Consider the following 11,968-nt stretch of genomic DNA (forward strand, 5'->3'; position numbering starts at 1 on the left):
TGATTATTCTTCCCCGCCCTCCCCCCTTCCCAGTCTGCCCAGCAGGGAATGTTTATCACCCATAACTCAGTGTTTATCAGCCCATTAAGAAAATAAAGCTTCTCTCCAAGCTCTTCTTAAACAACTTTTCCAAGGAAGGACATTAAGCTACCTGTTGATTAGCTCCAAAAAGCCTGTTTGCCTTTATTGCCTCACATAGCCAGCACGTGGTCTGCTAGCTAATGCTGAGGTGTCTGTGTAAGGCAAAGGGGTGGGGGGAATAATCTCTGCTTACCAGGGAAAAGCCAGGCAGATGCTCTGTGCCTGCAAGTCTCTGCCGGAGCTGCAGCCAGAGACCAGAAGGGAGGAGCCATCCCTGCTGTGGAGTAGAGAGCCCTACCCAGCCCAGAGACCATGCTGGGATGCTGGGGGTGTCTGGTTTATCTTAAATCAGGAAGGGGTCTGGGACAGACGTTGCATAAACTGATACTATCTTCAACCAGGTTTATCTCAAACTGGTTTCAGCTATTTTCAGACTCGCTTATGGGCACTGAACATCTGTTCTGTTACACGTTTAAACCATTTTCTGATCATGTAAACTGGTTTATGTGTAATGTCAGTCCCTAGCTTTGGTGAAATGCCCACTCTTTTGTTTTAATGGTAGAGCTGTCAAAGGCTGGCAGCACAGAGGTTTCATGATGGAAGGTTAGAATGCACTTGGCCCATTTACACCCATATTTATTTGTCTCTATTCTTGGATGAAGAACCCACAACCCAGTGGGCAGTGCCACCACTATGGTGAAAATCTAGTCCTCCACCACTGCAAGAGGGTAAAAGGTCCTTTGTAGAAATTCTTGCTTTTACAAAGATGGTTTGTACACTTTTGTGTCTCTTGCCTATGGGATTATGAACATAACAGGAGCCCTCAGTTAGTACAGAAACAGAGATGCCTCTCAGGTGGGGCTGGGTCATTGCTCTGCTCCAGCAAAGTTGTTCAGCACTTGCTAAGGGGAAGGATTAAGAGATGGTGAGTATGTCCCCACTATACCCTTCCAGAGAGATTGCTTTCTAGCACGCTCTGCCTTCTTACTCCTACTCTGCCCACTCCAAACTCCTGCACACTAGGGGTACTGTCCCCCTTCCAGTGCTTTGAAGGTCTCTATCTCTTGCATGCCTAGCATGTGTCCTTAGTGTGGCTTCACTTCTTCCTTCCTGGGTGTGGGGTGTGTGAAGTAAGAAGTGGGTAGGCAATACCTGAGAGTGGTGCCCTCAAGAGTGCTGGGAAAGTGGTATAGACTTATCCAGCATGTGCTTGAGGTTGTCTCATTCACCAGGATTTAGGAGGTGGGGTTCCACCCCAAGCTCTTCCACCGATTTCTCTCTGAGGCCTTGGGCAAATCGCTTTGTCTCTGTGGGTTCCTTTCCCTTCCAGCCCTTTGTCTGTCCTGTCTGTTTAGATTGTGAGCCACTGGAACAGAAGTTGGCTCTTACTATATGTTTTGGCAATATCTACCACAGTGGGGTCCTGACTTCTCTTGGTGCCATTATGCATGACTGTAATACTAGTAGTTAATGATAAAAAAGGAAGAGGCAAAAGCTACCAGGGGAACATTTAATTGGGCCAAATGAAATTTCTCTAGTGGGAAGCTGGCCAGAACATTAGAGTTAGTTAATATTGCGATGGGAAGTGTGAGCCTGAAGTTGAAGGTGGCAAAACGTAATCCTGGGTCCAGCCCAAGTTTGTTCTGAGCCTCTGGTGCAGAAGGTAGATGACTGTAGTTCACAGGTTGGAAACCTGCCACTTGTTTTGTTTTTTCTTTTTTTTTATATATGTGCGAGTTTGTTTATAACACTCAATACGGAGGAGTGTAACGTTCAGGCTGGAGAGCTAATGTTGCTCTTTTTGGATTGAGTCAAACGCAGAGGCCAGGTTTACAGTGAGTATCCAGCAGTGGTGCCCCACTGATTGATATCAGCAGGGATCTGGCCCTCAGACTATGAAGACAAACGTTAAAGAAATTATTGAAGAAATTGACATTATTTCTCCATTTTTTCCTTCCTCCAGGGCAGCCATTGAGGCTCTGGCAGCTTTGCTGAAATCGAGTAAGTTTTTTCTCTTTTTATTCTTATAGACTTTCCTTTCTGTGCTGTCTGCCTACATAGGAGCCCAGTCCCACTTCCCTTTCACTTAACCTCACACCCCTTGAGCGCTCTGCTCAGAAACGGGAGGGGATGACATGCCATACATGTTCTGCCATGTTTCCTAGACCCTATACCTCTGTGCTGATGCAGGTAGGAGATCACAATCTAGAGACGAGGCAGCAAACTATTTAAGGGGATGGGCAGATGCAACTCTTATACAGGGTTGAAATTATATTGGTGTTCTTTGTAACTGTTATGTTTCTCCATTCCTATACTGGTGTAATTGGAGCTAAACTGCTGTACAATTTAGCTCTTTCATACAGTGATTTGGTTCAGTTATATAAAGAATGGATAAATACAATGCTTAAATCAGAACTGCTGAAACATTCTCCCAAGTAGCAAATCCCCTGTCCCCTTTTAAAATAGTTTCAAGCAGGTGTGTGAAACATGGCCTCTAACTGCTCCATTCGGCCTGCCGGGCTGCTGGCAGGGGAGGGAATTTGGGGACTTTCTGACTGAGGGTGGTTCAGCATCAGAATAGGCTGCCTAGAGAAACTGTGACATCTCCACCCTTGGAAGTTTCCAGGAGCAGATTAAACAGACATTTGGCTGGGGTGGTTTAGTCGGGGATGATTCTGCCTTGAGCAGGAGGATGGGCTAGAGGAATTTATGAAGTCCCTCCTGGTCCTATGGGAAGCGAGTCCTGCTGCATGCTCCAGGGGGTGGCAAGGGAGTCCCATTTACCTTGTGGCCACCTGCCCCGTTGCTACTTGTCCCTCTCCCCCACCACCACTTGTGCTGCCTCTGCCGCAGCGCACAACCAGTTGGCCTGTAGCTGATGACCTTGCCTATGCCTCTGTGGCAGACCCTGCCCTGCCCCTCTGCAGTTGCTGCTTGCCCCATGGATCCAATCTGCAAGGAGCCCCATGATCTGTGTCTGGCCTGGGGTGTGAGGTGAGTCTGACATCCTCAGCACCAAGTGATGTCTGTCTGCAGCCCTGGTACTGTTACTTGTTCTGAGCATCAGGAGAGGCCTGGAGAAGACTTGGGCTTCTTACCAAGTTGGCCACTTCTACCCTATTCTCCCATATTCCCCTGTACAAGCAGATTTGATCCTTACTCATGGTTCAAGCCCTGTGGATCCTAAAGCCAGTCTTGGCAAGTAGCGATTGGCTACACCAAAGCAAAGCTATGGCAGGGAGCGTCTAACCCTTTCAGTATCTGTTATCATGGGACCCAGCCCACAACACTGAATGGATCTAGGTCATGCCATGACAAGACATGCAAAACCTTCCAACAATATCTCCAGTATGGAGGTATCTTCACAGTATAATACATATGGGCACCAAGTGGCCTGATGGAAAATACGTGGAGACACCAAACAGTAACTGTGCCCCAGAATGAGCGCACACCAAAAATCTATCAAAGACAAGAACACCCGACTACCTGTCTCCAATCTCTCAGGCCTGATCCTCAAAGGGAGGACTCCTGGGTCCCTAGCTCAAAGGGCACCCAAACCCACCTTCCAAGACACAGACTCCTGGCTTGCATGTTCTTAAAGTGAACGCTTTACCCTTTTCTGCCTTTATCCCATCCAAGAGCACTTAGCTTTTTATTACCCGAATTTAATAAAGCTTTGATTAAGAAAGAGTGCTCTACTATTGCAGACAATCTCCTCTACAATAAATCATAGTGGTGTATTGTCCTCTCTCTCTCTCACTCTCTCCTCCGCCCCCCCGCTCGCTGTTCTCCTCCCTTCTTCCCTCCCCCCCCCTTTTCATGAGCATTAGAAATAAATGCATTTGTGAAAAATTGTAGCCCTGGAAGCGGTACTTAAACGAGCAGGCTGCAATGGGATCATGTCTGAGTCGCACCAGCTCGAGTGATGAATTCTCAAATAATGCTCTGGTATTAACCTTACTGCCCAGATTTAAAGGTCATATTATTGCAACAAGGAAACACCTTCTGGTTCAGGCACTAAATCTTAATAAGGGGGTGGTGGGGCTACTCCAGAGCTGCCTTCCACTTAAAAGCAAAATTAGCATTTAGAAAAGGTGAAGCGCACAGAAAGGAGCGAGGACAGGCAGCAAGCTCAGGAGGCGGCAGAAGCATCTTGATGGTGCTCCTGCTTTAGAAGCAGCACCAGGTAAATCAGGTGGGATCCTGCTGTCCAAAGGTTGTTGATGGGACCAATCTTTCTGCTCCAAGTGTGGGGCAGTTGGCTGTGGAGAATTGTTCTCGGAGGGAAGTGGTGGGAAATCGCTTCATTGCTTGGGGGATTTTAAAATCGGACTGGGTCAGTTGTTGGCCATAGAAAGAACACAGCCCTGGGGGAGCTGGGGATGGGCCTGGGAGTCTAGCAGGGCTGTCTCAGCAATGATTGCTGGCTCCACAGCTCACAGTAACTCCAGATCAGCTTTCAAGTCATTCTACATTAACTTCTTGCCAGAAGGAAATCTTTTTTTGTGCATGTCCATTCTCAGCTCACCTTGAGTTGTGGTTGCTCCCTTCCATGACTTTTCTGCTGCGGAGCATGTGCACACTGGAGTTGCAAACCTGAAACCAGCCCACTGGTTACCCAAATCAGATGCTGCCAGAGAAGAAACTGAAATGAGCTGTAATGTGACCAATCTACTGTGCAAAATGGTCTGTAAGAAATCAAATCTCACATGGGTGATCAGTACATGGTCCAGATTAGCATTCTTATTCTGTCTTGGAGTAGACCGTGTCTGAATAGGGAGAGGAGCTGTGGAGAACTCGTCTGTCTTTGGTCTCATGTGGAGGACCTCCATTCCTATTTGTTATTGCCAATACAGATGTGGCAGTGCCAGCACTATCAGTGACATGGAAAAGTGTCATTAGGAAAGCATATCGTCTGTTTTTAGCTGGTTTTTAAAGTACTACCTGACTGGAATCAAGGAGGGGACCTCACGTTCCTGTGAGCAGGCGTCTCTTCGCAGACCACTGGCACATGCTTTATAGCTTATCAATTTGTCCACAGTTTAAGGGTCATTGTGCGAGATCGTGATTTGGGTTCGTCCACATGCATAGCGTCTTTGAATGGTAATGAGGCTGTGAGCGGAGAGGAAATGTCTTTGAGCATGTGCTTGGAAAATGCTGGTGAAGACAAAGGGCAAAATCAAACGGGGCTGATGTTGTGAAAACAATCTGCATGGTTCAGAGGCGCGTTCAGCTGTACGAGGGTGGAAATTTTGGTGCTGGGCACAGAAACGACAATATGAGCCACCACCTGCATTGTTCTGGGCACTGGAAAAGTGGCTTGCCTGTGCCCCGGTAGTGGGATTTGATCCTGCCAGGAGTGAGGAGGAGAGCACCTGTCATGCAGAGGGACCAGAAAGCATCCAGGCTCAGAGGTCCTCCTGCAGGGTAACATGAGCACTTCACATCACTCCCAGTGGAGGCGTTAGCTTACTGGTCACATATTAGGTTTGGAAAGGATATCGGAGGGAGGGAACCTGTTTCTGCGTCTGGCCCACAATTGCAATGGGGAAGGCATCTACTATAGTTTTAACTGAAGCTGGCAGCTGTCAATTATGGCAATGTTTCTCCCTTATGTCTTTACACTGATCCATCACCCTGCCCCTTAGGCTTCCTCCAGTCCTCGCAGATACTTTGGTCACCTGCACAGCCAAGGGCTATCTGTAAGCTTCTGTCTCTGGCTTGAGTCTTGCCTCTTTCTTGCCAAACAGAAGCTGACACAAAAGGCCTGCATGGTGCCGGTCAGTGCTGGGGAACTGCTAGGGTGGTGAATGCGAGGAGCAGGGTCTGTCTGAGAGCTGCTCAGGGCAGACGGCAGCGATGTAATCAGAAATTAGCAGCCTGTCATTAGCTGGTAAATTTTCCTGCCTGGTGAGTGTCTGGCTGAGAGGAGAAGATGCCAGGTTTGCCAACAAAATAGCTGCTGGGATATTACAGTAAGTGTCTCCTAGGATTTTTGATGAGCTGCATCCTCTGCTAGGAAAGGACTGGAATGATAATTTCTACCCAGCTGCAGCGCACTGCCCTCTTCACGCCCCCGCACGAACAGGACACGGTCCTCAAGCACGCTCGCAAAGGATGGGCTCCGCTGCACAGCCAAGTAAAGCACCTCACCAAAAGTCACATGCTGAGCCGGAGAAAGAGGTGGAAACAACTCTGATCTGCCTCCCAGTGTCATACCACACCCCGAAGGCAACCAGCATCCCCTGGTATTACTGCACTGGCTTTTTTCCCCTTTGGAGACTCAGTGTCATATCCTGTCTTAATTATGTCACACGTGATGAGACTAGCAATCTCAGAAGAGGCATCTCTGGGCCCTTTCTTTGGTCAGAAGAAGCCCGGGTCTCCAATAGCTGGGGGGTGGGTTGCAATTAGGCTTGCCGACTCTGACTGAAACTGTTCTGGGAGATTTTATTTTTTCAAGATGATGTTATGTCATTAATTGTCCTGTTCAGCCCCTTTCACAGTATCAATCTCCCGGATTGCTTTCAGTAGTCATTGGGAGATCGATGCCGATTCCGGTAGACTCCCAGCCAACCCAGGAGGGCTGGCAACCCTCGCTGCAATTCAAGCTGGAAGTCGATACACAGCAGGGGAGAGGGAAGCTTCCACAACCACTGGTATGACACCTCTGTGATCCTCTTGCTTTTCTCAACACCAAATCGATACCAAAAGCAATAGTACAAAATCAGGGGGGTTTTTTGGAGGAGAGGGTGAGATAAACCACTAGGTTGTTGAAATCAGGATAAACATCTATGTAGCAGGGTCTGAGGGGTTAAACCTGAACTTTCCTGCTTGCCCTGGCCCTGTGACACTACAAGCCAGCTGGTTCGCTCCAGCACCACATGGTGGTGCTCTTATTATAGCTATCCCAGGTCCCACCACTGCTTAATCCAATATTTATTTTTGGTGAGTAATTTGTTTATCAGCAGGTTATTTTAATCTAATGTTGGTCATATTTGTTATTCCTGACTATCTGTGCTTCCCAGTGTTAGCAGCTTGCATGTCTTTAAGGAAATTAGCTAGAGCCAATCTCGGAGTCATTTGCTCAGTGGTTATTGAAGGGACAGGGTTAGGGAAACAGGCAGGGACCTTGATGCCTTGCTTTCCCCGTGAAATTGTAATGAGCAGTTTAAAGAGACAGGCTGCACTGACCTCCCGAGCATGTCTGTCTTCTCAAGAGGATTTTCTAGTATTGGCAGCCGTTATTGCAAATGACCTTCCTCCTTCTTCTATGTCTTGCCTTCCTCTTTTCCTCTCCCCTTTTCCTTTTTTTGAATTCTTCCCTCTTTGCCCCCAGTCTTTCCTTTCCTGCACCTTTGCCCCTCACCCCTGACTTCCTCCCTGACATAACCTTTTATTTAATTGTTCTCACTCGTTTATACGCTAAAGCGTGCGGATTATGTCTTGCATCTGGTGGGTAGAGTCTCTAGCACGGGTCTTTTGCACCCTGAAAGGTCCCTGCAGTGGGCAGGTAAGCGCTGCGAGAAAGGGGAGGGGAGAGTTCTGCCTTGCAAAGGTTTTATAGCCGGGCATAAGTCCACCTGTGCATTTTCACGTCTGACACCGACTGGAGAATCAGAATCTAGATCTGAATTTGGCAAATGCTGGCTGCGCTTATCCATCACTCCCATCAACTCCAGACTCATCTCTTTGCTCTGGCAAGGGGAGTTAGATATCCTGATTCCATTTCCATTCCTGAGACTTCATCACGTCTCTTTTTAAGACCCTGATCATTCAATGTAAGCAGGAGACTGGAAGGTGGGTTTGGGTGTCCTTTTCATTTCCTGTTCCCACTGGTCTTTCTTAACTCAAGGAGGCTTCACAGTCCAGTTGTGCCGGCTGGCCAAGAGCAGAAGGATGGTTCCATTTTGCCATCAGACAAGTCTTTCCCCATCAGGATATGCCCTTGAGGGTGAAATAATAGATTGGAGATGACAAGATGCTGTATCACATTGTTTATGTCTCTCTTCGTGATAATTGGCCGGTGCCGTGAGAAGCACACGTCTTGGCAGAGGCACAGTGCTTGTGCCACCAATGCTGGGCATCCTTCACAAAGGTCAGAGGCTGAGCGTGGGGGAAGTTCTTCAGATTTCTCTCTCCTTATTTGAACTCTTCAAACAAGTTTGGTCTGAACAGCTGAGTTGGAATTTTTGTGCAAACAGCATTTCTCTTGGAATTTCAACGTTCAATTTGGCTTCCATCCAGGCAGAGAAAGAGCTGCGAAAATGGAAAGTAAAGGAGAAAAATGAAACATTTTTCAAATCTTGGACAAGATTTGTTTCTGTTTTGGGGTGACTCGAAAGCTTCTAAGGAGTTGGTTTTCCCTTTCTTAGTCTTGATCAGTTGTTGCTGGAACCTTGGCCAGTCAGAGTACGGTCCTTGGGTCATAATATATCGTGGTGTGACAAGTGCCACTTACGCCAACATCAGAAATTGAAACCAGGACCTGAAAGTATGAGTGGCTACGATGTGCAGTAAAGCTGAGCCTGTACCAGATTTATTTTCTTCTGTGGATTGGGCACACAGGGAAACGTACTGACCCATGGGTCACCTTTGCACCTTTATCTTCACGCCACTGTGCACAGCTGCCACAATGATAGCGTGAAATCCTAAGGACCAAAATAAATGCTGAGTCTGTAATTGCCATCCTGCAGGTTGTCTGTGTAGAAGGTGGGACGTGATAAGGACTTTCCTTGGAAGCCTTGGAGGGTTGGAAATGATATCAAGCTTCTTAATGAAACCACTGGTTTCTAGAGGGAGCTCTGATGTTTCTCACTAGCAACAATGGGCTCACAATAGTTGTTTGCTCTTCCCTTTGGAGAAAAAGTTTTATGCCCTGTAATCCCCAAGGGCAAGCGCTGGTAGACAGTGGAGAACCAGCCTACTTCTTTCACTCCCTTGGGAGCTCACAGGGTTAATGCCGCAGAGCATTTAAGCTCCAAACCATGGAAATGTATGTTCCTGACAAAATGAATCGCCGACTGAGAACAACAAAGAGAGCCCCAAAGAGATTTAAATAGATAGACAGAAAGATAAATATCTCTTTGTTCTGCCTACTAAGCAGTGGCTTTCTCATCATATTTCAGGTCGACTGTAATTCAGTTATGAGAGTAGATAAGCCGGGTGCTCTCAGCTGGTCCACGTGTCTCGCTGAATAGCTGCAGAGGGGATGGGATTGGGAGAATGGGCTTCAGGACCATTCTTGGAAATGAGAAAAGCTATGGTGCAGTTGTGACAGCTGGCTAGTGGTATTTAATGTTTATCTGCTCGCCTCGCACCCTTGTTTTGGGATCTCCCACACAGCAATCTGTGAAAAAGTTGAAATTGGAGAAGCCTGATTATTTCTCTTTCATGTGGTCCCCTTGCTAGATTAGATACCTCCCTAGCTATCTGATACAACACCAATTGGGGCTCTTTCAGGTAGAATGTACCTGTTACTATTATTTTTTTCTGGGAACATTTTGGCAAATCATGCCTCTGTCTCATGGCAGCTGCTGGCTATGTCCAGGAAGAGAGACTGGCCCAGATATGTCCTCATTTATCCATAGGCAGCAATGGAACTTGAGTGAGAATTTGCAGCACAGCAGAATAAGAGGCAAAAAGGTCAAGAGGCAAAGAGCATTTGACAACTAACTCAGGATACACAAATCTACCGTGGGAGGAGCTGACTTCTTGCTGCCTACGAATCTGTACAGTGCTGCTTTTATCTTGGTGACTCATCCCCACCATCTGCATTTTTGCCAAATACCGACAGAAACACAGACAGGTGCATCACTTAGATGGAGAAACCAACAGGCAGAGACAGTTGGGGAGGTCTCTGGTTTCCAGCCTACCTTCTGGAGATTTTGGCATTCTCCCCCCTTTGATACTACCCTTGCTTTGTTGACTATAAAACTGAACAGGAAATGCAGAAAAGAACCTGCCAAAGAAAGAAAAGTGGGACAAAACTAATGAGGCGAGACCCAGGAGAACAAAAAGGAACATCTTGGTGGGACAGGCAATCTTGGTTCATTGCAAGTAATTCTGATCCCAAGTGATCCAAGTGTTAGGGGAGAAATAATCACCTTCCTGTCCTGCTCCAGTTGAGGGTGTGGGGGCAGAACAGTTCCAATACCTTGCTGTGGATCTAGAGGAGTAGTTGTCAACATTTTGCGACTCGAGGCACCATTGGAAAATGCAGTTATTAGCTTTTACTTGGTTTTTTGGCTACAGAAAAATAATAGAGCAGTTCTTCTGTTGCAAAGAGCTCAGAAAGACCACAGCAGGTCAGAGTTGTTTTAACACACTGAGAGATTTCATAGGATCCCATTGTGTCTCATGAGTCATGTTTGCAAACCTAACAGTGCTAAAATTGCATGGCATCCTGCGTCACCCTTGAAAGGATCTCAAGGCACCCCAGGGTGCTGTGGCACCCTGGTTGAATCATTGATCTAGCTAAAGGCCTTGCTCCAGGCTCATGGCAAATGGTGCCCCCATTGACCCAACTATAAATTGATACCTGGTCATTTGGGGTGCCTATACGTGTGCAGCAAAGCTGCTCCAACGCACTGTAATTACAGCGCGTTGGAGCAGACTCAATAAATCGAGTCGGCTGGAGTGTGGTAATTATCGTGCTCCAGCATCACGTGCATCAAGCGTCCCCATGTTGAAAAATGGTGGTGGGGCACTTTAGCTAAAGCTTGTTCGACAAGCTTTACTTAAAGTGCTCCCACTGCCATTTTTCAGCGCAGGGCTGCTAATGCACGTTACACTCCAGGTGCTTTAATTAGAGTGGCTCTTGGAGCTGCTCTAATTAATGCACCCCCCCTACTCTCGGAGCATGTGTATAAATGACCTTGAGCTTGTGAGTCAAAGGAAGCTGGACATGAAGCTAGCCATATCTTTAGACAGGAACAATGAATTCAAATCCTACCAGCCCTGGGAGTTGAGCAGCCTTTGATCTTTGGGTTTTATTTTGTCCTGTCCCCAAATCTTCCTTTCTTTGGAACAGGCTGTACCCTCAATATCTAAACACTTGCATTGTGAACTACAGAAGTGAGAAGCACTACATGCAACCTAAGGGAGGTAAATAATAAAGATGCTTTGTCCTTAGACTGCAGTGTTTTCCATGCATATCAGCGTGGAAAGATGGAGAAAATGGGCGATTCTACATTCAAGTCTGTGGTAGAGCCAGGAACAGAAGCCAGGAGTCATGATTTTGAAGAAAAACTGGTTGAAAGGCAGGAAAAATCTGCATGTTGTATTTTTCAGGAATTTTGTGTACGTTGGGAGGTTAGAAATTTCTTTCAATTGTCCACCCTGCCCGCATCCTTGCGAAAAGCCTGGTTCCAGGGAAATGGATGCAAGCACTAAATGGCAGGGCTGCAGATCCCTGGATTTAAGTTTGATTCATTAGTCTCTTTGCAGTGCAGAGAGCGCTAAGCCTGGTCCAAACTATCCCCACCTCACGTTCCCTGACTCTGCTCTTCCTCTTGTCATGTTTTATACACTTATTGACTTTTGCAGAACTCCCCGAGTAATTCTTCAAGGAAGATTGACTGATTTAAGAGGTTAGTCATCCTGGAGGTTAGTAAACATGACAGCTGGTTGAGGATTAACAGGAAATCATGAATAAAATCATTGGGATTGATAAGGGATTCTCAAGCAATTAAAGTTTTCTAGCACAACAACAAAAAACAATCTACTGAGTGAAGGTCAGAGGAGTAACACACCCGTGGTCTCCTGCAAGCTCACAGTTGCCAGAGCTGAAAGCATGCCATGAACAGCTAAAGGATGGGAGAGAGGGGGCAGGGACAAGCACAGGAGTGCAGGTCAGAGTTGGGGTGCATCAGCAGAGTTTGGAGCC

The 11,968-nt window shown here is 47.0% G+C and overlaps 1 protein-coding gene across 1 annotated transcript in view; it reads left to right on the forward strand.

Moving 5' to 3' along the window:
- The window catches only part of AGBL1 (ATP/GTP binding protein like 1), a 345,924-nt gene that overhangs the window by 72,814 nt on the left and 261,142 nt on the right, over nucleotides 1-11,968 (forward strand). The window contains exon 4 of the mRNA XM_019503815.1: nucleotides 2,045-2,082. Within this exon, the coding sequence (XP_019359360.1) occupies nucleotides 2,045-2,082 (38 nt within the window). The remainder of the gene's footprint in view (nucleotides 1-2,044; nucleotides 2,083-11,968) is intronic.

This window comes from Gavialis gangeticus, unplaced genomic scaffold (genome assembly GCF_001723915.1).
Source record: "Gavialis gangeticus isolate Ggan-Ray unplaced genomic scaffold, GavGan_comp1, whole genome shotgun sequence".
Lineage (NCBI taxonomy): Eukaryota > Metazoa > Chordata > Crocodylia > Gavialidae > Gavialis > Gavialis gangeticus.